The following is a 27287-nucleotide window of genomic DNA, read 5'->3' on the forward strand; positions in this document are numbered from 1 at the left end:
CCCCCAGCCTCGGCCTCATTGTTCTGCGGAAAGCCAAAAGTATAAGCTCTGGAACCAAACAGCCTGAAAAAAAAGTATAAGCTCTGGAACCAAACAGTTGGAAACCTATGTCTAGGACTTACTAGCTATGTGACCTTGGGTAAGTACTCAAGTTTCAGTCTCTGTAAAATGGGGGGATAATTCTGATAATTGCATAAGGTTATTACGTGGGTTAGATAAAATAATATATTCAAATTTCTTAGCCTACAATAAGCATGCAGTAAATATTAGCCATTATTGTTATTGCTACGAATTTCATTTTTTTCCCTCTGCTTCTTCTACTATTCTTCCAGGCAAGCTATCGTCTTTTGTGGAAAGCAGAACTCAGCCAGTAGAGAGCCTTTTGCCAGAAACTTTTGTTTCTGGCCTTCTGAGAGGCCTTATTTCACCTGACTGTGCTATGTTCCTGGTGGGATTCCAGAAACATGGGAATACACAGTCCTGCCAGCTTTTATAGTAATGGAATGATTGGATCACACAATAGGTGTACGTTGACTTTATAAGAAACCATTAAACTATTTTCCAAAGTGGTTGCACCACTTCACATTCCCACCAGTGGTGTGCGAGAGTTCTTGCCACAACTTTAGCCAGTTTCGTAAGTGTGTAATGGATCTCATGGTGTTTTTAATTTGTATTTCCTTAATGGTTAATGATGTTAAACACTGTTGCAGGTGCTTGTCATTCACATCTTTCGGTGAGCTGTCTGTATCCAACATTTGTCCATATTTTAATTGAGTCTGCTTTTCCTCTCCTCTGTGCTTTTGAGAGTAGCTATTAAACCGAAAGGGAAGAGCAAAAACTCTGGGGTTAGTCCCTTAGAGAGCTCAACAAAGCATCCCCTTCCTGCACATGGAGTGACCCATTTAACTACTCTTTGCCTCAGTTTCCTCATTTATGAAATGGAGATGGTAATGGTGCCTACCTCACAGTATGTTGAGCTGATTACATGACATAAAGAACTTAGCACGGTGCTTGGTATGCTATAGGTACTCAATAGACAGTAGCAATAATTACTATTGCCTGTCTCCTCATAATGACTGAGGCTGGGCCAGGGATGCTAAACATCCTCCAACCAGCACAGTACAGAACTGTCCTGCCTCAAATCCTAGGACGCACAATACCCCGAGCTTCTTTAGTGCACGAACTGTCTCTTGTGCATTGAACAGCATCCACACTGTCCTCACTAAATCAATACATAGGATATAATCTGCTTTCAACGTATGTGGTTGCAGGGTCCAGAGCTAGCCTCAATGTGGAGAGTCTCCTCAAAATACTGGTTCCTAAAGGGCTGACATCAGCAGGTCTTGGTGAACAGAGAAGGAACAGAATACTTCATACACAGTACCCCAGTTCTTTCATTGGTAGGAATAACAGTGGTCTTATTTGTACCATATAAACTGCCTTCTCTCTCTACCTTTCTTATGACCTCTATCAATGTCAACTGCTAAAGAGACCAAGACAGAAAAACTGGCCCCACTTGCCTACTCTTCTTAGCTGTAACATCCTGCTAATAGAAGATCATCAGTTCAAAGCACGTGGCTGTTCTCCCTTCCTGTGGTATGTTCTCCCAGTGGGCCTGTCCATACCCACATCCCATCCAGGCCACAGAGGAAGTCAGCTGCATGGTGCTATGGTCACAGAAGAGAAAAACAAAGTGGAGAAGAGTGAGGACAGGGCCTAGAGCCTGAAACTGAGCCGGCAGGAACAGTCTCCTGGTGGGAGCGGGGAAATCATGATCCTGCAAACATCACATCCTCTAGGAAAACTTCCTTGCCTACTGATGACTTGAGCAGGCCGCTTCTCCATAAGCCCACCACACTTGTCGTGTATTTACTGTAGTCATTACCATTCTATATTGTAGTGATCTTCTTGTCTGTCTTTCTCAGTGAAGACACTTTATCTTATTTACTTTAATACCTTTATCACTTAGCCAGGCAAATACAAGAAAATGTTTTCTTAATGAGTGTGTAACTTAACGAATAATTTAAAAAAAATAAACTTAATTTTAGAATACTTTAATTACAGAAGAATTGTAAAGATAGTACAGAGAGTTCCCATATACTCCACACCCAGTTTCTCCTATCATTAGTATCTTACACTAGGTACATATGTCACAATTAAAGAAAGATATTGATATGTTATCACTAACTAAAGGCCTTACTTTATTCAGATTTCTTTAGTTTTTATCTAATGTTATTTGGCTGTTCCAGGATCCCATTTAGGATACTACATTACATTTAGTTGTCACACGTCTATAGGCTCCTCTTGATTGAGATAATTTCCAGACTTTCCTTGTTCTTTGATGACTTTGACAGTTTTGAAGAGTGCTGGTCAGCTATTTTGTAAAATGTCTCTCAAATGGGATTTGCCTAATGTTTTTCTTATGATTAGACTGTGGTTATAGGTTTTCAAAGAGGATACAACAAAGATAAAGTGCCATTCTCACCACATCATATCAATGGTGCAAACTTATCAATATGACTTATCACTGTTGATGTTGACCTTGATCACCTGGCAAAGGTCGTGTTTGTCAGATTGCTCCATTCTTTTTCTCTTTTTTCCTGCCTTCCTTTGAAGGAAGTCACTATATGCAGCTCCACCTCCTTAAGGTGGAATAGCTACATAAATTTTTTGGAATTCTTCTGCATGGGAAAGATTCATCTCTTCTATAGATATAGAAGACTTATCTATATCATTATGGACTCATTATATTTATGTTTTACTTTAGATTACAATCCAGTACTACTTTTATTTTGCTGCTCACATTGTCCCAGTTTGGGCCACTGGGAGCTCCCTCAGTTGGCTCCTGAGACTCCATCATTTTTTTTTTTTCTGTATTTTTCAGTGCTACAAGATGCACCAGGCTCACCTTGTCTATTTCCTGCCCCAGCCCTAGAATCAACATTTTCTCCAAGGGGTCCCGGTTCTTTTTACTGGAGAATGGTATTAGAAAGCAAGCTGTGGGCCCCAAGTGTGCTTGTAACAACTAGCTGTTGGGGTATACTTGTTCCTAGGCCCTCTCAGCTGTCAGAGCTGGGAAATATGTTTAGTAATCTGTATACCTATACATGTCTGTAAATGTTTCCATATGTGTCCATTTGTAACTAAATAAAGCTAAACATGAGTTCATCCTGACGCCCCTACTTCTAATCCATTACCACATGGATCATTCTAGTCTTAATGAACCATTTTTAATCATAACACCATATTAGAGATTTTGTGCTAGGTACGGTGCCAAGCTGTTTATAAAGATTACCACATTTAATCATCAAAACAATTTTATGGGTAAATACTATTGCCCACATTTAACAGAGGAATAAACTGAAGCACCAAAAAAATGAAGTATCTTACCTAAACTCACAAAGTGATGGGGCCAGCTTAGCCTATATCTTTGAGATTTCACGCCCACCAAGTGATAGAGAACACCCTCCCTACATTCATCTAAGACTCTGCAGAAAATTAAATTCCGAGTGATTTAAGATACAGATGTAATTCTCAGCCCTCACCAACCTATTGTTGTGTTTAAATCGTACCTCTTCAGTACTTTCCCACCCACTTCCCAGGGTTCTCTCTCCATCTGATGTGCTAACTGGAAGACAAGTTGCCAAGTTACAACCTGACTTGACAGCACAAAAACAGGGGTGCTGGTGCGATGGCAAGGATCAGCTCCATCTAACCCCGTGACTTTTCAAACTCTGGCTAACCCCTTCTGTATATTATCTTGGGTTTTGGTGACTTGGTCGTAATTAACTCTGAACAAGCAGCTCTGCTTTCATGGAGTGAAAAATAAGAAGAGTATTTTTTTTTTTCCTCTCTTGTTAATTAAATCATCTACAAGGAAGATAAATGTGCAGCCCACACTTGTATCTTCTAAAATATCAAAGGCCTGATTAGTAAGTGTTATGTTCAACCTCAGGCTTTTTCTCCAGATTCCTGGAAGTAACAGGTAAATACTTAGAAGCTTCTAAGTATTTACCAATATTCTCTTACTTGGGATTCGTTCATTCATTCTGGGTGATCTAGAAAGAGGTAACTTGTATAGCATAAAACGTTCCTGGGAGTTTCGTTTCCATCAACCTACTGATTTAGAAACATCAGCAGTGAGCAAAAGGAAGAAAGGGAATCCTTCAGACCAGGTTGAAAACCATTTTTTGAAAAGCCTGCACCCCGCTCTGGTCTCTGTGTTCTGTTTGGTGAATTTTTCCTGACAGTTGGTGGTTTTATTTGCCAGAACCACAACAAAGGGGGTCCTTGAGTTTCCCTGGGAGTGTTTCCTCAGACCTGCACCTCTTCTAGACCTCACAAAGGTGTTATTGTTGCTGGCTCGCTAGGCGCCCAGCACCTGAGCAAGATCAAAGACACTTTCCGATGCCAGCATGACCACAGTCTCGCCCTCACCACATAACATTAAAGCTGATGATTAATCCTCCTGGCTCAAAAGGTCCCTTCCCACTCCCAAGTACAAAGCAGGGTGGGGGTGGGGGCTTTATTTCCAGTACAACACGACCATAATAAACTGGCATTTTATGACCCTCATTCATTGCAACCAACTGCAGCTGCCCATCAACCTCGGTAAAGCCCAAACAGTTGCTTCGTGTGAGCCTTTTATATCACTAGTAAAGTGTAATGAGAATCCCACCATTTCTGAGTGCCTATAATGTACTAGGTATGCATGTACAGAACTCATATCACCCAGCAACCCTTTGAGACTGGCATCATTACCCACAATGTGGTGGATGAAGAATCTGAGGCTCAGAAGTTAAGTATCTCATCTCAGCTCACAGGGCCCAAGAGTACATGAGCTAATGTCCAAACCCACATCTGGATGACTCTGAAGCCCATGCTATCTCCTTTCTTCTATGGCACACTATCGTCCTGCACAATACGCTAAGGCATCGAGGAGGATGCACTTGGGAATAAGATGGGGCTAGATCTGAGTTCTCAGCTCCAGCTTAATAGCTTTGTGACCTTGGGAAAATTATTGGACATTTATATGCCTTAGTTGCTTAATTTGTAAAATAGATACTTTAGGAAAAGTATCATCCCAATTAAGAGACAAGGAGACTGAGAAGCGGGAATGTCACAGAGTGACTCACATTCATTTGGATTTGATTTTGCTCAGAAATCTGAATTGAGTGGGGTAAAAATGCATGAAATTCAAACCTCACAGGAGAAACTGGATTAGATGTGCCCCCTGTGAAAGTAGAGGATTATTTAAATAGGTTTAAGTCAGTATTCAGTGACGACAAGCTAGCAAGTGTAGACTCATGTCAAGAGAAATAAGGGCTGGCTGCCCTGGTGGGCATGTCCTATTTGAGGTGGCCTTGGGCCTCTGCAGGTCTCTTCCTTCAAGGACAGCTAAGTCTCACGATAGGGCTGCTGAGGGGAAGAAAGAGGCTGGGATACACCTTGCACAATGTCTGGCATATAACAGATGCTCAGTATTACAAGTTCATCTGAATCTATACTTTGGGACCTTGTATTAGAATACCCGTTATAATTCTATCTCATCAATGAGAGGCCCTATGTCATCCTGTTGTCCCCCAAATTTAGCACAGCCCCAGACACAAGAGCAGAGGATCAGTAAGTAAGTAAATATATCAATATGTACTCAACAAAAATACTTAACAGTAAAAAAGTTTCATTGGTCCCTACCGTTATTAAACAGTTTCTCATCGCCATGATTCCCTTCACAGTTCTGAGCTTCTGCTCTAGGCTGTGTATCCCACTCTAATCCTTGCTCACTCTCCTGCTCCTCCCCCATTTCCCTTCCTCCTCTCCCCCACTCTCCCTTCTATTTTACTCATCTGGGAAAAATCCAAGGAGTCGTCCATGCAAGTTTAACAGAGTAATGACTTTTAAATAAAAATATGGTAGAAATGGGTACTTATCAAAATGGAATGCTTTCAGACTCATGCATTTAAAAAAGATATAAATTTTAGGGCAGGCACTAAATTTTAACTGCAATCTTGGAGAAAGCCTTTCCACTAATTCATGGAGAAAAATTAACAAAGTGAAAATTGCTTATCAGTGTTCTTTTGAAGTCATGATATGCAGCCTAATTCTATAGATCATCAGGCTGCTCCCAGGGAGATAGATTTATATTGATTGAGAGAGAGCTCAGCGGCCAAGGAAAACAGACACCCCTCTGCAGAGAAGACTCCACTACCCATTAGGGACAGATCAATCTGGGAGTGAGACTTTGCCATCTTTGGATCCGATTACACCCCTTACACTGCCTTGGATCTCTGTCCAGGGTGATGTCAAAGGCAGACTCAACCCTTTTCACACTTTTTAAAAATTTGGCCCAAGAAAAATATCTGGCAAATTTAAACAAGGCTGTTGGAATGAGAGCTGGGCTTCCGGCTAGACAAAGCACGGGTGGCAGGAAGGGAAGAAGCTGAGCGGGTAAAAGGGCCAGCAGCTCAAATCTCCTCTGGGCTGCCCTCCCCTGAGTGTGGCAGCCCCGCCTTTGGCCTGGCAGACTCACCCCCATGTGACAAGAAGATGTTCCACAGATGACAGCCAACCGTGACGTCACTGGCTGTCCCTCACAGGCGAGGCCGTGCCCCCTCACATCTGCTCCAATCACTCCTGTGAGAAAGCAAAACAAAACAAAATCCCCTTTTTTTAAAAATAGGATAGCTAAAAACAAGCATAAAACATTCTTTTTTTTTTTTTTCCCCCATAATCAAACAACATTGAGAAAGCGTTCCATGTGTAAGTCAGTCTCAAATAGAAACCAAAAGAGCATACTTGCCTGCCTTGGGAAAACTAAGAAACCTGTTTTGTTTTTGCTTTATTCTGGTAAACGTAGAGCATTCGGCACTGTAATAATAATAGTAAGTGTAATTAGAATAATAAAGGCAGCAGCTATCAGTGATATTTGTGCTCAGTAAATACCAGGCACTATGCTGAATATTTACATGTATGGTCTCATTTTATGTTAAGCCTGTCAGGTTGTTATTAATACCACACAAGTTAGTGGAGAAACAAAGGCCTATGAAGAGGTTGAATGACCTGTCCAAGGACACACAGCTAGTAAGGAACAGAGCTGAACGGAATCTGGTTTAACATATCACATTTCAATCTCAAAGAAGGGAACAGAAGGGTTTGATGATAGAATCTTTTTTGGCATCTCTCGGCCACCATTCTTACTACCACTTACTGCAGAACTCACAGTAAAGACAGTTTCTGTTAAAAGAATGCCAAATAGCAGAGATTTTCTCATAAATGGTATAAACTCAGGCTTCTTCTCCACACAGATCGCATTTCTTGATGCTTGCTCGGCAAATGAAGTTACAAATGTGATGAGAGATCTAGAGAATTTCAGAGCCTGGAATTGTCATTTATTCTATGCACAAAACTATACAGTAGGCATGATATGGGAGCCACAAACATGAAAACATTCCTAACCATAACACAGGCAGGAGGTGAAAACCGCTCAGGGCAGGGCACAGAGGAGAATGGGATGCAGGAGAGAACAGCTCCCGCTAACCTCATCAGCTCCAAGCAATGCCACCCTTGTTCTCCATCTTCTATTCACAATGCTCTTTCTCACTCCAAGACCTTTGCATTTGCACTCCTCTGAAATACCATTCTCCAACCTCTCTGTAGAGCTAACTCCTGTTTATTCCTAACTCAGAAGGCTTCCCTGATTCTGCAGGAAAAATGGAGTCTCCCTCTTCAATGTTCTCGTGAACTCTCAGTCTTCCCTAGCATACAAGACACTAGTAATTTTAAAAAGTCATACTTCGTCCACCTCTTTTATTATAAAAGCTGCAGGAAGCTGGCACTGCCATACCCAAGTGCTTAGCAGCACAGCCTCAACCAAGGTTGCTAGCACAGAGCAGGAAGTGAAAGCACAAATGTTTGGGGATGCACAGATAAAGAAGCCAGGTCCCTGTTCTGGGGTGCTCACAGTTGTGAAGGAAGGGAGAGAGGACCGTTTGTGGAGCATTTTGATGCGGGGACGAGTATGCTACAGCAGAAACTGCAGGGGCAGCTTAGCATGCATGGAGGGGTTCTGAGAGGTTTCATAAGGAAGTGGGTCTATGCTGAGCTCTGTAGGAGGTAGCTAAGTGAAAAGCAGTCTGAGGGTGTCTCCTCCACAAGTCCCCAGATACTGAAGGCGCTGGCTACTCAGTGAGCAGGCCTTTCCAGAAAGCAGGATCTAATGGCCACTTAAAGGCCTCTTACATTCCGACAACGTTCTAGGTTTTTCCAATACATTTTTTCCAAATTCTACCTTCCCAGCCCCAGTCATTTGTAAACTTCTATTGTTCAGAGATCCGGCAGCAGGGGGAAGTAAGATTCTTTCAAACTTTCTGTGTCAGTTGTCATAGCAGTTAGGTCCCAGACACCAGGAGTCTGAGGTCTGGGATTTAGCCTGTAAGAGTCCTGGGCCTACTGACTTTCGACAAGTCCCACTCTCTGCTCAGTACTGTGGGGCTGCCCCGGCAGACTGCCATTCTCAGACTCTAAGTCAGCCACGGTTGGCCAGCAGATCTGAGGGCTGAAAGAAGTGGGAAGCCAGAGCACGTCTCCTCCACCCCGCTTCCCCAATGTCTGGTGGCTGCTTCTCTCCATCTCCAGCTCTGCCGACAGGGCCACCGTGATGCCAGCACCTGCTGGTGTCCACCACCCTTGGTCTTTGGGAACACCACCTCCTTCGTTTCGCCAGCGTAGGGGTGGTAGCAGCTTCTGTCTTGATGATCTCCGCTTTGCTTCACAGGGAATGTAGCCCTTCTTATCTCCTCCATCATCTGGGTCATCATCTGAGGATATTAAATTCTCTTTTTCACAGAGTGGTTTATGCTTTTCTGGGTAGACTCTGAATGATTCAGTTCTCAATTCAGGGTACACAGGCTTTTCAATAGGAAGCAACTCTAGATATGAGCTCATTTTAACTGAACTTTTTGCACACTCTCTCTCTGTACCTGTCTCTTTTTATTCTCATAACTACCGAATGTGATTTAGTAGTCTCGTCATCCTCATTGTGGATGAGGAAACTGAAGCTTAGAAATGATAAGTAACTTAACTAAGGTAAGATAGCTCACGAGAAACAGGGGTAGGAGTCACGTTCAGGTCATCTGATTCCAAACTGCTGATGTTTAGGATTTTCTCCATGATAAAAACCCAATAGCCATGTGGTCAATGTTTACTTATCTGTATATATCAAAATATTGGGTTCTTAAAGATATCGATCCTGAGATCCTTAACAGAAAAGGGGTTGGCAGTTGCTAGGCCACACTTTCAAATAAGTACAAGTAATTTCTGGTGATGATCCACATTTACTGGTGCCACGTATGTGAAACACAGCAAAGTGTATCTTACAGGATCATTCAATCTTGAATAGTGGTTAAAATGGGAAAAAAATAAATGTATGGGAAGTATTTCTTTGTTTCTTCTCTAGTAAGCAGATTCACCGTTGGTACATTAAGGCTTAGAATTTAAGAACTAGTATGTTATACTAAGAAAAAAATAAAATTTGGAGGCAGAAAGTCCTTGTATAGAATGAAGAAATAAACAATATCACATAGTTGCTCTGATATTGAGGAAATGTTTAAAAATAAAAGTTTGATTAATGGCAGTTATGTCACCATCACCACTACCACCATGACCCTAACCGCTGTCACCATCATTATCACCAACATCATCTTAACTCTTTTTTTCAAAAAGCAGTTATATCCTTTCTTCCTTTCTAGCAAACGTACCAAATATCTATGAAAGGCTGGGTACTATGCTAAGTACTTTAAGTATTATCTCATTTAATCTTTACAACATCCATAAAGCATAAACATGCTTTCTCCCCTTCGACAGATGCAGAAGCAAGAATCAGAGTGTTCAAGTAACTTGTCCAAAATCACACAGATATAATAAGAAGCAGTGCCAGGATTTGACCTTGTCCTGTTTGATTCCAAAGCCCCTGTTATTTCAATACTCCCTCACTTTAAGATGTGAAAATTGTCTTACATATAGGAATGCATCTGGAAGTGTCAGTTACCATGGAACATTAGTAGGTGCCATGGGTTTAGAGTTCAAAAATCTGAGTTTGGACTCTGACTCTATCACAACCGACCTGAAAGTTTGAACTGTTCCCTCACATCACAATAAGAGAAATGGATCCCAAATGGAGGTCCTTTCTTAGCCACTTTCAGTACACAATATACACAGTGCTTCTTCTAAAATACCAGGTAAACAGGAGGCAGAAAAAATGCTTCCTAAGATCCTCCATTCTCATCCCTCTGAGACTTAGATAACCTCAGGCGGGTTCATACAGCACCAGCGAGATGTAGGTAATGTCCAATTTCCCCTCAAGAGAGGTTCTCTATACTCTGCCTAATGTCCACTTGATTCAACAGCAGTGCAGAGCTGATGCCCACCATGGAATCACGTGAACCCAAGAGCTGACCCAGCTCATTTTCCCTTTGGCCACACAGAGCTTAGACGGGCCATCCCTGAGAAAAGAGGCCCGAAACAGGGAAAGCAACAAAAGGCAGAAGGAGCTTGCTCCTTTCTGAACAAACACATTTCACAATCCACAGAGGAATCACGGGCTGCACATGTAACATCAGGAAACAATTCACAAGATGAGATTTTGACAAGCGCAGCCCTCAACACCGCTGGGGCCCTTCGTATGGCTGTACAAGTGTCAGTTTATTCAGCATTCTGCAGAAAGTTTAAAAGGAAAAATTAAGCTGAAGAAATAGGCACACACATATAAAAGTGATATATTCAGATGTGTTTTCCCTGAAACTTGCCCAATGCTCAGCTAATGATAGTTGCCCGATAAATTATTGTTCAATGAAAAAAACAAATAGGATAGTAAGCTTACTGAGTCAATGAATCAATTCAGGGCCTCTAATTTAATGACTCCTACGCTTCGACATTAATGAAAACATAGTTGATATCAAGGAATATGTTTTAAAACAAAACTAAAAAGGAAAAATTAAAACTTCATGGAAAAACTCTCTTTTACCCTTATGTGCTATCTCCCTCCCTCCCCTCCCTCCACCAACCATTTATCCTTCCACCTATACATTTATTGAATATCTACTATATTTATGTAAAAGAAAAAAGACTTCACAAATGTTATGATTAAGAGTAGGTTATCCTGTAATTTATCTAGCCACAACTGCTTTGAAAACTTTAAAGGGTTATATAGAAGAAAAAATCCCAAGTTCTAGTATTTGTGTTATAATTATCTCATACTTTATAGCTATATAAAGTACTTTATAGCTTGCAAAGCATCCTCAAACACTGTACCCTTCATTTAGCTTTTAGAAAATCCTATGATATATGTTATTTTATTTCCAGTTGAAAAAAAACTGAATTTTAGAGGAGTGAAGTAACTCAAATTTATTTAGCTACTTAAAGGCAGAGGTAGGGCTCGAACCAGGATTTCCGATCTCCTAATCTGAAGTTTTATCCCCATGTTTGGAAAATAAAAAGGTTTTCTATGGATGTGTTTGTATCTTGAAAAAGATCCTCTTGAAAGAACCACCTCAGAGACCTTCTTTAAAAGAAAAAAGGGATGAGAAGGGTTTCAACATTACCCAAGACTGTATGAACTTGACACTCTTGATCTGGCCATTCGGAGAAATGAACCAACTGATAAATTTTATCAAATGAGTTGCTTGACTAAGCTAGCTAAGAGGTTTATAGGATCCCTAAGGAGGACATTCTCTAGAGAACACCAGCCTCCTGTATGTAAAGCCTGCACCAATAATCATAAGCTCCTGGAATGGTAAGAAGCATATGGAAGCCATTTTCTCTGCAGAGGACCAAACATCAGTCTATATACAAGAAACAACTCTATTCTTTTGACTAATATTCACTTATGTTATATAACATATGGGGTTGTAATTATAATATGCTTAAAAACATGGACTTGTTCATCACTGTCCTCAGACTTAGGCTTGAATCTCACTTATATGCCCTTGGACAAATGCCTTGATCTCTAGAACCTTAATTTCTATATCTGAAGATTCTGGATAACGAAACTTACCTTATAAAATTGCCGTGGGGATTAATATATGAGGAATATACCAGTACTCAGTAAATGGAAGCTATTAAATCTAGGACCTACAGAAGTGTTTGGAACAAGTATGAAGCCTTCTACTTATTTCTGAATGTATCTAGCTCGACCATGCCACCAAGCATTTGCTCACGTTGTTTCCCATGCTGAGAAGAATCTTTCCACAAAACACTCCGTTCCCCAACAATCTATCTGGGAAACATGGACTGCATTTGAAGACTCAGCCCTTCAGTAGAAACCTTTCCTAACCGTGTCTCCTCTCTTCCCCGGAGCACCCCAGTTAGGGAGAATCTACAGAGCCCTTTTCCTTTGTACTCCCTCCATCCCCTGCAAAGAGTCTATCAATGTATCTGTAATGTATTTGTTTAAATAGCTTTCTCCATCTTCTAGAATATGAGCAAACTGACACCAGGGCAGGTCTTGAAACTGCTTACTAATTTTTGTTGTTGTTTAATAAATGAATGAATGTATGTAACACAAGACACATACTAGTAAGGCACAGACATTTTCTAGATAAAGGTTGCAGATTTAATCACGGACAAATGCTCTGTGTCTTAAATATGGCTAACAGTAAAAGCTACTGAAGAGTTTTGAGTGACAGCTCATAGATGATAGTAAAATTATTACTGGAGCCTCACACATATTTTGTTTATAATTGTCAGAATCATTGGAAAAGAGTTAAGTCCTAAGATTCTTATGATTATTGAAAAATTGCCTTGTGCCTAACACTTTGAAAATACTATTGTATTAAATTCTTATAACTATTTTTGAGAGGCAGTTATTACCACATTATTTTACTGACAGAGAAAATGAGACCACAGTTTTTCAAGTAAATTGTCCCAGGTCCCTCAGAGACAGACTGGTGGAAGAAAGTATCACATGCAGATCTACCCAACTCTAAATCTCATGGAGCCTATAGAAACTAATTCTTTTCCTTTCAACCACTTACAAGAATTCTAGGCATTCACAGACAGCATAGCTGAGCTCAGATCTCTTTCAGGATTTATTGTTTTAATGCCACTAAAGCAAGCCCAAAGGGTTCATCTGAAGTCCGACAAATGAAGGGGAATGAAACAGCTGAAAAGATTTCTGTGATCCTTATGTTTAACAAAGCATCACCTTGGCTTTGGAAAAAAAATGAGGTTTAGAATTCACCCAATATAAATCCTACAATAGGTTTATCTTTAAAAATTAAAATCCTCTGTGATGAACCTACAAAGAAATTTTACACACCTCGATACTACCACCAACTCCCTCCCCAATACCCTATCTTCTCTAGAGCTGAAAAATAATAGGGGAGGTCTTGGTCTAAATGAGATATTGTAGACTTTTACTAAATATTTGAACTACTTAGGGCATAATGGTTACGAACGAGGGCTCTAGAATAGAACTGACCGATTTCAAGTCTGGCAAGCTGGGCAAGTCACTTAACCTTCCTGTGCCTTAATTCTCTGATCTATAAAATTGCAATGATGATAGTATGTAACTCATAGGGCTATTGTGAAGATTAAGTGAGTGCCTGGATCATAGTTTACTCAACATATTTTTACCATTGTCGTTACTATTGACGATTCTCAGCTTTGGTGTTAATAGCAGGGCTTGGCATGACGATTCAGGCACTCTCAGCATGGTGTGGGCTGTGCCAGAGTTATTTGGGTTTACTTAGATTGCTTGGAACATTTGTTTTCTGTCCTTGAGTATACAACTGATGACAGAATAATGGAGGGCCCAGGGAGATAAGAAAGATGAGGTACAGGGTAGTTGTAACAATCCAGACTAACGTTTTAAACATTATTGAGAATAAACCATAAGTTGTGTATATCTCTCAAAGCCATGATAACATATAGCACCATCAATACTGCGATTCAACTGTGTGATGGCATTTATCATTTTTGCTACACTCTTCCGAGACATGCATTAATCTGAAGCCAACACGAGAGTTTTGGGAAAGCCAGAGAACAAAGAATAGACCTTCAAATGACTAGGTCTCACTCCTCTGCCTCCCTTCGACCCAGAAAGATCAAATCTCAAAGGTAGGCTAATGTGTAATAGCTGGGAAATCTGAGACTTAAGGAACACTAGCAAAATCCACAGTAAAGACAAAGCAAAAACTTGATTTCAGAAATTCCTTTCTTTCTAACCTCAACACAGCCTCCAGATTACTTAAACAGTCTCATCTATGATCTCATAAAAGACAATTTTTCACTAGCAGGCACTGGACATATAAAGGCTCAGGTTGATAGCCAATCCAAATGACCAACCTAACTCACAAAAATTACTTACTTAAAATATGAAACCAAAACTAAGAGAACAGGCCAAAGTACCACGAATGTATCTGATGGAATCAATCCTTAAACAGATATAAAACTGTGACTCTAAATCACACAGCTGCCTTCTATTATTTTATAAATTAATTCAACAGCTAGGTATTGATCCCCAATTATAAACCAGGCCCCGTGGCAGATGCTAGAAATCTAAAGATGGATGCTGTTTCTTTTCTTTCTATGAGATCCCAGTCTAGTTGGGGTAGAAAGATGTATAGGCAGACACTTATAAGCCGCCGACTCAGATCTAAATAAGTCTAGCTTGGATGGCCATGAGGGCCTCCTGGAGGAAGTGAGGCAGAAGCCATGTCAGTTAACAAGAGGAGGAGAGAGGGAGGGGGGTGAGACAAAAGACATAATAAAACAAAGACTCAGGAGAATAAAATAATCAGACGGTGCAATGTTGTTGGGCTACACGATGTGGAAGAGACGGAGCCTTGTCTTCTGAAGGACTTAGCTGGTGGAACTCTCTGGGCCTGAGGTCAGACAGATCTATACTTGATTCCCAGTAGTACCACAAGGGTGCTGTACAACCTTCCATAAGCTAATTCATCTCTTTGCACCTCAGTCTTCTCAGGTATAGGGTGAGAATAATGGCATCTACTTTACAGTGTCATAATTCCTGGGTTTAGCACTGTACAACCAGTATCCCAGGAGCCACCCATCCCCCTGCCAAGTCCTGAGCAAACTGGAATGGCTGGTCACCCCACATGTGAGGCAAGTAGCCTTGTGCCTGAGATACAGGAGCTGCTAAATAAATGTTAGTGTCCAATTTATCCCAGGAGATAGCTAGACTAGGTTTCCTTTAGCAACATTTTCTTGCCTCTAGACAAATGGTCTCAATTATAAAATTATCTGAAGACTCCTTGAGCCTTAGAGATAGGAACTAGCAGCCCTGACAATCCATCCTCAATGATACAGAGCAGACCAGTGAGATGCTTCGGGAAAATGCCAGGAAGGAGACGGTATTTGTTCAGATAGACTCTTTAGGAAACTTAAACTAAGGGAAGAGACCTGAGATTTCAGAGAAAAAGACTGTGCTTGACAGGCTAGCTCTCCTTTCTTCCCAGCCTCTGATACCAAGCTCAGCGCCTCTTCCCTTGGTATAAGTTTTGGTTCCATCAAAAACTTCCAGAGGTTCTGTTGGGGTTAGTTGAACATTGACAGATTCTTCAAAGCCTGGAATTCACTGTGAGAGCCAAAACCAGGCCAAGTTTCTATGGGGCTAGGATCTCCCCAGAGGAGGGTCACAGACTTCCACCACACTGAGACTGATTAATCTAACCTTGCCCCAAGCTTCAGACAACAAGGAGACATGAAAGAAAAATAGATCCTGGAGCTGGATCCTGATTTTACTCCCCCAACCCCACTCCCAGGAGAGTGGGGGTGGGAGTGTAAGGTGACCCCCACCACGGGCAAGTGTCAGGCCACAGAGTCAGAGAATTAAGTGATATGGAGAGCAGCTGTAGCGAGGAACAAAAACAAAAACCTAAGCAGGATAAAGGGCCCAAGATTTTAACACAATGAATGACATGTGGCTGAAATAGTTTCAAGGAGAACAAAGGCTTAGGTAAATAAATAGTGTGCAAGATGAGAGCAAAAATGAATTGCAGAAAATCCCAGGAGGAATACACTGGCATTTTTCAAAAACTACAGTTGAAATGACATCTCTGTTTCAGCAGAGATCAAGATCCAGCCCTCCCCTTCCCCCGATGCACCTGCTCTTGACACCCACCTAAGGACAGCAGCCCTGGCCAGACTTTGCTCCTTCTCTGTGCCAGCCCTGGGCTCCAAAGGGGAATGGGTGTCCTCTGGGGAGACACTTCCAGATATCATCACTGACTTGATGCATGATCTCAGGCAAATGAGCTGAGTTCCTTGGGCCTCTGATAGCTCATTTGTAAAAGGAAGAAGTGATGATTTCAAAGGAAAAGTGTAAAAATACAATCTTGTTTTGAAAGAACAGTCCTGGCACATGTTAGGCCCTGAACAGTATTTAGTATTCTCTCCCTCCTCCACTCAGTAGGAGACACATGATTTACTGAGCCCAGGTCTACAAGCAGCACTGCACTCAGCACTGCAGGCGGGGGGAGAGAGGAGATTGAACTTGGAAAAAATATAATCAACGACCTCAAAGAGCTTACAGTCTCCTGGGAGCCAAGGATGCTGGTATGCAGCAGACAGAGGATGGCTGCAACAAAAGCACAAACATGCCTCTGGCAGGAGAAAGTAGTTCCTCCCGTGTGGGTCCAAGCAGGCTTCTTCACTGAGGCCCACTCTCCTCCTCGACTTGATGATCAGAGCTATCCTCCACCTTAGCTGTGGACACTCACTCCTGGTCCTGCCACAGCCCACCTCGAAAGGCTTAGGTCTTCTCGATGTCATCATCATCGTAACAGCTAACACTTCTGTAGTATTTATCGAACACTGTTCTAAGTGCTTTATGTAAATTAATGTATTTAATCCTCACAACTACTATTATAATGTTCATCTTGGAGATGAAAAACTGAGACCCAGCAGGTCACATAGAGAGTAGGTGATAGCATGGAACACAGGGAGACAGGCCCTAGAAACCATACTTTCCCTCACACCAACCATTAGGCTGTTGGAAGGGTGTTATGAGTATTCTCGTATGTGGTTTATATATATCTATATAGATATATATACACACGCACACATAAACACATATCTTTGTTAGATGTATGCTGTATACCCAGATTATTTTTCACTCTTCTGTTTTTTCTCCTTCTAAATTCTGTATTTCAAAGGGAAGAATTTTTAAATGATTTAAAAAGTAACACTCAGTCCATCATCTCAAAGTCTCATCATCTCTAGGGAAACTCAGTGCTGTCTCCTTGTGAGCTCTCTGAGGTAGTGATTCCCGGGGCCCTCTTCAGCATAGGCCAAGGTAGGAACTGGATAAGATGATATGAAACAGCTATCTCTTGCCAGGCCTTCCAACTTCCATTCCAACCTGTTGTGGGCATTATCCCTCAAAGTTGGCATTGTCAGTGGGCATTGTCCCTCAAAGTTTGCTGGTCCTTCTCATCATCTACGGCCTCCCCACATCCTGCCATCTACCTGCCAACCTGCAGTCTAAATTCTGGCAGGCCTACAGGTGTTCTTTCCTTCTTCTTCAATCCTTCATCCCACTGAATGGGGCTGTGTGCTCTGTCTTAGTGTGGGAAGTTACAACAGAATACCATAAACTGAGTGGCTTAAACTACAAACATTTATTTCTCACAGTTCTGGAGCCTGGAAGTCCAAGATCAGAGTGCCAGCATGGTCAGGTTCTGGTGAAAGCCCTTTACATGGTTTACACATGGCTGCCTTCTTGCTGTATCTTCACAGCAGAGAGAGAAAGAAAAAGCTCCTGTGTCTCTTCTTATAAGAAAACTAATCCCATTCATTACGGAATTATCCCTCAAAGGCCGCACCTCGCCTCCTAGTACCATCACATTGGTGGTTCTATTTTCAACATATGTGGTCTGGTGGGGAACACAAACACTCAGTCCATTCCAGGGTCCGAGGGTGAGGTAGAAGGGGCTCAGAGTGTTGCAGAAATGTTGCAAAATCAGACCAGCGAGAAACCAAGCACCACTCGAGGGCTGGCGAACTCAGGTGTATTACGCAGTTCCCGAAGAGCTAGCGCTCTGAAGATCTGGACCTCGAGCTCAGATGCAACTTTGCTTTTATAGGACTTATCCGTGCAGTTACATTTGGCCAGTTGGCATGGGTCGATTGGTTAATTTGTCCTCAGGCAGTTACAATGGGTTACAAAGCAAGGGAGCTGCTATAGGTTAGAGGCAGTTACAAAGAGTTACAAAGCACTTCAGACAGGAACTCAGGCAATACATCTGTTATCTACACAGAAAAGCAAAAGGGAGGATGACTCTTCAGTTAATTTTGAGATCACCCTGCCATTTGGCCTATGCGGCAAGCATATCTACAGAAGCAGAACAAAGAGCTGATTATAAGGTTAGCCATTTGAGTGAAAAATTCCTCTTCAAGAGTCCCTACTTATATATACAAGAGAAAGTCCCTGTATTAACATTGTGAAGACAGCAATAACTGGCTACCTAACTTCAGTTGAGGAGGTTGGAATTCTACCTAATACACAGTTTAAGGGAAGCTCACTATTAAAACACCAAAAAGAAAAATAGATTGCCACCTTTATCACTAACACATTCTTCGCACTGAAAAAATAGGATTTTGAACATAATTTTTCCCTTTCTTGATAACTCATGGTTACCAGTATAATAAGGTGGAAGTAGGAAGTAACTGTTAAGCAACTAACAGGGGTCAACAGGTATACTGAGTTATGGGTTGCTCCTTTGTTGTGATGTATTCTGAGTCCTCTCCTACCACACTACTCTGACTGCCTCTGAAACCACTCATCACCCCCACTCCACTCTCGATGGTCAGAGCATGTCATACTCATGTCTGAATTCCCAGCACCTAGCATGGGGCTGCCCAGTGCTGTTGCTCAATCACTTTTATTCCCTTTGAAACTTTTAATAAACTTCATTAATAAAGTATAACATGCATTAAAGGGCCACGAATTTTAAACATATACTTTAGTGAAGTCTTAAAAAGTGAACACACCTATCCAGATCCACAAATAAATCCCTTCATTCTAGACAACATGCTCACCAACAAAAACCACTATTGGAACGTCTAGACCACAGGATTTGCCTGATTATTAATTTTTAAACCATTCAGTATGCCTTCTTTGTGCCAACTTCTATCATGTGTTTATGAGATTCATTTTACTACTCCTGTATGAGATTGTTTCGTGATATACCAACCATTTATTTATTCATTCTAATATTAATGGACATTTGGGGGTTTGTTTACAGCTTTTGGCCATTATGAATAATGGTTTTCTATAAAGTATATTCTTGTATATGTTTTTTTGTTCACATTTCTGTTGGATATATGCTGAATCATAAAAGTACAGAGATAGTACCAAACTCTTTTCCAGTGTGTTGCATCAATTCATACTTCCAGAGCAGTGTGTGAGCACCTCTGGTGTTTCATATCCCCACCAATACTTGGTACTACCAATCTTTTTAACTCTAGTCAACTTGGTGGGTGTGTAGTAGCATCACATCATGGTTTTAATTGGGAATTTCCTAAGGACTATGAGGTTGAGAAACTTTTCATAATTTATTATCCATCTGGATATCCTCTTTTCTGCAAAGCAATCCAATGGTCATGGTTTTCTTATTAGATTGTAAAATTCTTTATATACGCCAGATAATAAGTCCTTTGCTGTATGTATTGCAAATAGTTTCTTTCATTTGGTGGCTTGCACTTTGATTCTTTTAACGGCAACTTTTGATGAAAAGAAGTTCCTAATTTTAATGTAGTCTAATTTATCAGTCTTTACATTTGTACTTATATTGATGTCCTTTTTACAAAAATACCTGCCTATCCCCAAATCATGAAGATCTTCTATATTGTCTGTAGAAACTTTTTTTTATACATTTCATATTAGGCCTATAATCTATTTATAATTTATGTATGTGTGTATGTATGCATGCCACGGGAAGGGTACCCTAGTTTTAATCCAAAGCCATGCTACTTTTCTTACACTATTTCCTAATAACACGACAGTGAAAATCTCTACATATGTAAACAAAATGCTCCTTCCCCAAACTTCAACAATGACTAAGTAATGTAATGCAGTCAAATTTCATTAAAAATTCTTTTGACCAGTGTCTTGGATTTTGTTATGATAAACTACAACAAGTGAGAAGAAAAAGAAAACAACCTTTAGGGAAAGAATAGAAAACTAATAAATTTGCTTTGATTCTTACTCTGGTAGAGGGAGGGACATGCAAAAAATACAAACTATTAAAGGGCTGAAGATCATTTTTACAATTCAATAAGCACTGACCCATAGTCAATTATCGGAAGTTACTCGAGTAGGCTCATTTTTAATATTTTTTCACCTTTTCACCCCCTTCACCCATTTCTTCCACCCCCTTCCCTGCCTCTGGCAACCATCAATCTGTTCTATGTATCGTTGAGCTTGGGTTTTTTGTTTGTTTGTTTGTTTGGGGGTGGGTTTTGTTTTTAGATTCTACATATAAGAGAGATTATATAGTATTGTCTTTCTCTGATTTATTTCACTTAGTATTACGCCCTCGTGCTCTATCCATACTGTCACAAATGGCAAGATATCATTTTTTTCTTTTATGACTGAATAACACTCCATTGTATATAAATTCCACTGAAATTTATTTTTATGTATGATATAAAATAAGGGCTAAATTCGATTTTTCCCATATTGATATCTAATTTATGCAGTGCTATTTCTTTAAAAAAAAATCCTTTCCTCAGAGTTCTGCAGTACCATCTTTGTCATATATGTTCATACATGTGTAAGTCTGTTTCTGGGCTCCTTAATCTGTTTTCCTCTAGTTTATTTATTTCTCCAATACCAGTCTTAATTACTTTATAACAAGTTTGGATATCTGGTAATATTAAGTCCTCCCAACTTTGTTCTTCTTCAAAGTTGTCTTGTTTATTATTGGCCCTTCCCATACAAGTTAAAGATTTTGAATCAGATAAACTCCTATTTCTCCTATTCATATCTCAAGTGTCAAATCAATATCATTTCACTTTGGGGGGAAAAAATCTTCCTGATCCACTGAGGCAAAATGAGTTTAGACTCCTGTAATATCCCACACATACTTTCATGAGACACTTCCCATACAATATTACATTGGTGTACTTGCCTGTTTCTACAATTAGAAGGTGAGCTTCTTGAAGGAAGGGACTTTGAGTTGTTCATATTTATATCTCTAGTTCCTAGCACACTGGTGCTTAGTGAGGATATGTCACCTGTTGAAGGTAGGAGATAGGAATATTTTTTTCATAGTCAGTTATTATTTCTTATTGTAAAAGTCTTCCATATTTTACCTATCATTTCCTATAGTATGAGGATGCTGTGACACATGTTTCACAACTTTTGGAGGTCTTTTGTTTTGCTTACTCATAGCTCTATTTTAAATGAATGAGTTTACTGGCTATCTCCAGTGAACTAAAGACTATAGGTTTTAATGAATGCCCAGTTTAGAAATTGGATGAATTACTCTGTCTTGAAGTTAACAAGTTATTTATTACTTTCTGGCAAATATGAGAGAAAAAAGTCTTTCAAATTAAAGAAGATACTTTCATATGCTTACTTTAGTAATAATTAGGATAAATATAAAGGGCATGAAAAAATTTTTTAAAAACTCTTGCTTAATCAATGGATTTAGAAAAAACCAATTTTGTTAAATTTCCTGTCATCTTTTCAAATTCCCTGTTTTCCTTACAAGGCCCACTGCTACAATTCTATTTCAGGATACCCTCTTCTCCTTTACTCTTTCCTCTCCCCAAACTATTGTGTATAAATTACATAAAGCCTTGCTTGGAATGAGTCTCTTGCTTCAACCACCTTCAGTGGCTTGCTAATGCCTGGGGAGAAGAAAGCAAAAACTTTTCAACATGGTGCTCAAGTACCGCTACTCTGTTTGTACCTATTTGATCTTTACAGCCTCAACTTCCAGGAATCCCTTATAGATAGCACAGGTTTGGGCCAAGCTGGAATGTTTAGCATTTCCCATCCCTATTCACTTATATTATTTCCTCCATCCAAAATATTCAATATTTCATCGCTTCCAGTGGAGAAAATACCTATTATCCTGGGTTCAGTTCAAAGGTTACTCCTCCTACTACCCTGAAGGACCAGGGTGGCTGATATTCTAGGGATTGTCACTACTTATGTGACCTTGAGCAAGCTGCTAGAATTGATATGAAGATTATACATATAGATTAACTGAGCACATTTCTGTCACATAATGGATATTAGTATTGTCGCCCTTCCCTTGCCTCACTATTTCAACGAAAGAGACTTCTCCCTTTTTCATATTCTTAAAGAACTTAGTCAACAAGTTATATCTCTCTTTATATTACTGTCTTTGCCACAGAAACTAGTATAGAGCTTAGCATATTGTTTATAAACAAAACCATGAACAAATGCATATATTTACTGGGTCTTATAAGAGCTGGGCTGGTTACACGGATGAATATGACCAGATTGCACTGCCTACAAAAAGCTAACAGCCTAAGTGTGGGAGATGGTAATGTAATCATATATTTAAATGTTTAAATGTTATTGTCTACGTGTTACATTAAATGATAGACATACGCACATGGGAAAGAATTATTAGGCCACATGCATTAGGCTAGGCAATAATGTTACACCACAATAAAGCAGACACTGTGTGCAAAAGAGTCATATTATTTAGACAGATTTAATATATTTCACAGAATTAAACTGTGTGGGTTTTCTTTACAACTTTCAGCTGTGAAAGGCCTGAATATAGAAGGCCTGTAAAGTTTTCACTCACATTGTTGATACTGGTAGGAGAGCTCCCTCTCAGGTTTTCACAGTAGTGAGTCACAAGGCTGATACACTTTAACTCTCTAGGCTAAATTCAGCTCAGGAACTTTTAACAATACAGATCAACAGCCTAACACATTCTCTTTAAACAAAATATAAGAGCCTTAGCTTTCTCTAGAACATTTGATTCAGATTCCCCTTGGTGTGTGTGTGTGTGTGTGTCTGTTTTACACCTTTGTAATAAAATCATCTATGGCTAACAGGTAACATGGGCTTGGATGAAGCTATATAATAGTAAGAGAGAGAGACCTGGAGTCAGGCAGAGCAAGGTTCTCCTCTCCATCCCGTCACACTAGCTGCCTGAGTCTAGGTAAGTCTCATTGTTATCTTTAAATAGAGGTGGTAAAAATGTACCAAGTCATAAGCTTGTTGTCCGCATCAAGTATTTTCTAGGTTAACACCTAGGTAGTGCTCAGCTCATGATAAGTGCACCAGGTTGGTACACTTAAGGTTTCTTTTATGGAGTCAATCCATCTCATATTTAGTTTTCCTCTTTTCCAGCTACCTTCTGTTTTTCCAGCATTATTGGATTTTCCAAAGAACCCAGCCTTCTCATGATCGCCTGAAGTAGGACAGCTTCTGTTTTGTTAATTTTGCCTCCAGCGGTGTTTCAGGTTTAATTTGCTCTAGGATCCACCTGTTTGTCTTTCTGGTGGTTCAAAGTATCTGTGGAGTGATCCTCTAACACCATATTTGAAATGAATCATTTTTTTTTTTTTCCTATTAGCCTTCATCACTGTCCAACTTTTGCATCAGTACATAGTAACTGGGAATACGAGGGTGAGGATGATCTTAGCCTTGGTCATCTTTGCTGGTGGTGAGCTTTCCTAATTCTTCCATTGCTGCCCTTCCAAGTCTCAGCCTTCTCTTGATTTCTCAGCTGCAGTCTCCATTTGAATTGATGACTGAACCAAGGTAAGCAAAAGCTTTAACAATTTTAACGTCTTTGTAGTCTATGTTAAAGTTGCGCATTTCTTCTGTAGTCGTGCTTTTTGTTTTCTTGACGTGTGCATGCATGTATACATGCATATATAAAATGTACATAAAAATATACACACACGTATTTATATGGAAGTTTGTGAATTCCCCCAGCAGGGTAGAAACTCTGTGAGAGTAGAAACTTGTCTTTGTTCAACACATCTGTAACAATGTCTGGCACATTAAAGGAAGACAGCACATACTTGTTAAATACTGGAATGCATCTTTGACTCTATCTTGTCTACTGCTATCATTCATAACGTAAATCTGCTGGTATAAATCACATTAATCACAGCTAAACACAGACGGCACTGCCAGACATTGTTCTAAGTACTTTATAGATATCAACTCATTTATTCTTCAAACAACTCTATGAGATAGGTACTATCATTATTCTCATTTCGTAGATGGGGAAACTGAGGCACAGAGTGTCAGGTGACTTCATAATTGGAACCAGGATTTGAATCGGTTGTGTGTTCTTAACTGCTGTGCTGTTTCTTTAAGATTGTCATTTTCATTGTCTTTAGAAGCCAAATTCTCATAAGAGTCATAGTACAAAGCAGGATAAGGATTAGAGTTATAGAAAGTTGGGGTAGGGGTGATGCTGCTGAATAATATAATTAGAAACCAGAGCTATTTTTCCAGATTCCAAGAAATTTTTCTTTTTAGTTTCTCCAAACATCTATACTGGCTGCAGGGTGCAATGAGGAAATCCCTAAGACCCGAGCATGGGAAAATCAAAAAAGTATTTCTCTTTGCTCTTTACAATGACTTATATGAATGCATGGCTAAAAGAAAATGGAAAACAAGAAATTAACCAGGTCTATGGAGAGATAAGGAAGCAGCCAGCAGTTCAGTTGTGAGGCTGCAGTCAAGGAGTGATAACTGGAGATGTCCATTTTCCCACTAACAGCTGCTGATGTACAAGCCCCAAAGTAAACATTAGTGCTCAGGGATATTATATGAATGTGAAGCACCATGTGCTGGGTTTCTGTGCCATGAAAAACAGTGGACCTTTGGGGTAAGCCTACTCTTTTAGCCAGTGACGTAAGTGCAACATTAGACTCTGGGCCCCCAAACACTTTTGCAGCCGTCATCTACCTTTCGAACTTGGAGTGGGAAGTCCTCCTAATAGGTGGTTGGTAGTATCAGAACCTGTGTTTTTGTTCCCAAGCTCAGCAAAGGAAAATAGCAGTTCATCTTTTCAGTCATATATAAATACATGAGAGAATAAGTAAAACCTTCTGGTTAAAAAATTCCAGATAAATACCAGATAAAGTCCTGAAGCTGATGAATTGGTCAGAGATTTATTTGAAATCAGGGGCTCTGGGCCCAGGAACTCCCATTGGGTGGAGATATTTGCTCTGTTTACTAGGTAGCACCCGTTCCATGGCTTGACACAAAGGCCGCACCAAAACACATATGAAGTCGTGGGGAGCGAAACACAGATCAGGGTCTGAGTCTTGATCCAAACCTTCCTGATACTGTAACTTTCTTTAAATTCCTTTACCTCTCGGAGTGTCATCCTACTCAACAATTAGAAGAGGTAAAAATACCCGGGTAATGGTTTGAAAACGGCAAGTCACTATACAAATGAGATCAATACCAACATTAATCAACAAAATTAATATAAACTTTAATATTACCGATCTCCCTACCCCATAGTCAAAAAATAGCTATCCTGGTCTACTAAGCTTGCTCTTATTCCCCATGACTGACAGAGCCCCAGACACCTAGCATCATTTCTTTTTCCTAATTTGGAAATAGTGTAGCATAATGGGGCGAGGGCCCTCGCCAATGAATTAGGATGCCCAGTCTCAAACTTCAATTCTGACTAAAATTTGCTGGGGTAACCTTGGATGACTCACTGTTTTTCTGGGCCTCAGTTTTCTCATTTGAAAATTGAAGAATCTGGTATAGAAAATCTTTGAGCAATCTTTTAGTTCTAAAGCCCATGATCACTCATTATCCAAACAGAAGCATGTGCATCAAACTAAAGATGTTACCATTTTAGGACAGGTTCACGACTGTATATCCGGACTTGTGTGGCACAAGATCTAGAGAGGGGTTGGCCAGGGGGAGCTAGCTGTAGCCCCAAAGCTCCGATTCCTCCCAATTTTCTGACCACAGAGAAAAAACTGGCATCCCAGCTAAGGTCAGTCCTTCGCAGTCCAGAGAAACACAGATCTCCAGCAAACCCTAGGGGCCTGGGAACAGGAAACCCAAAGCTATCCCTTCCCCCACATCTCCCCTCTGCTCCTCACTACAGCTCATGCAGCTGCTTAGGTCTCAGGCAGCGGTGGTTCTCATTAAACTAAGCCTCAACTTAAAATGATAAAATCACATCAACAAAGTCCTCCTCCCCACTCTGATCCTCATCCAGGAACTCCCGGAACTGTCCTTGCTCTATCTGCTCAGGCATTGACACCGCTTTTCTCCTTCCAGATTCCCGGCATGACTTTATCTGCTCCTCTAATCCCCCTCCATTCCTCGCAGACCGTCTGCCTCTTTGGATCCACCTTCCCTTTCTGGTTGGATGTGCTCCCTCCCGCCCCCAGCTCTTGGCCTGAGCCTGGGCCTGGCTCCTTCTCAGCACAGCTCTGGTTTGGTCTGATCTGTCTACTTGGCAATTGCACATCACCACTGCTTCTGACCCATGTGCCCAGTGCCAACTTATCGCACAGGCTATCTCCTCTGGGTACCAGGTGATATCCTCCACCTTATAACTGGCTTCCCAGGCCCCATTCAAGACTTTAAGACTCAGAATCCTCAGAAGGGTAGATGCCTAGAAATCTATATTTTTAAAAGGCTCCCTCACCCAGATTTAGCAATCTTACATTTATTATCTTAATTCTCTGATTTACTGAGGACTGACTCTGGGTTCTATGCTGGATGAGGAGCACACCACGGTGAACACATGTTGCTGGGAAAACTGAAATAGGTGCAAAGTGTTGCAGAAACACAGAGTAGAGAGTGATTCATTTTTTCTAAGAGTGGAGTTAAGTTTGGAGAAGTTTCCACAGTGGAAGTAACATTAAGAGTGAGTACTGACGCATGAGTAGGATTGCCTAGGTGGGGAGGGGAGGGAGGCCACTCCAAACCAAGCAAACTGCATAAGCAAAGGCAAGGAGGCAGACTGTGCATGTGTTGAAAAGGCAAGCAGTCTAGTGTGGCTTGACTCTAGTAGTAAGACGGGTAGGGTGACATCATCTTGTACCCATCCCTACTCCTCAGTCTTCATTTCTAGTTTTTCGCCTCACAACTATTTTCACTGAAGAGTTAATTTCACAAAATATATGTTAACAAAGTACGAATGTTAGCAAAATCCTTATTTGAGGCTGTTTTTTAGCTTGTATTGAAATATACTGAATCGATGAAGGGAAATAGTATCAACGGAGATGTTTCGGTTTAGAGTAGGGTTTCTCATCTCCGGCACTACTGGCACTTC

The 27287-nt window shown here is 40.6% G+C and overlaps 1 protein-coding gene across 7 annotated transcripts in view; it reads right to left on the reverse strand.

Annotated features, from left to right (window-relative positions):
- FGGY (FGGY carbohydrate kinase domain containing) overlaps positions 1-27287 on the reverse strand; it is a 374083-nt gene that overhangs the window by 157091 nt on the left and 189705 nt on the right. For 6 of the 7 annotated variants that reach the window (XM_011377062.1, XM_023521507.1, XM_023521508.1 and 3 more), the window contains one exon: positions 6530-6633. In XM_011377062.1, the coding sequence (XP_011375364.1) occupies positions 6530-6633 (104 nt within the window). Of the gene's footprint in view, positions 1-5694; positions 5737-6529; positions 6634-27287 lie in introns of those variants that run through there. The other variant, XM_023521510.1, reaches the window with a different exon arrangement.

The sequence above is a fragment of the Pteropus vampyrus genome, unplaced genomic scaffold (genome assembly GCF_000151845.1).
Source record: "Pteropus vampyrus isolate Shadow unplaced genomic scaffold, Pvam_2.0 Scaffold305, whole genome shotgun sequence".
NCBI lineage: Eukaryota > Metazoa > Chordata > Mammalia > Chiroptera > Pteropodidae > Pteropus > Pteropus vampyrus.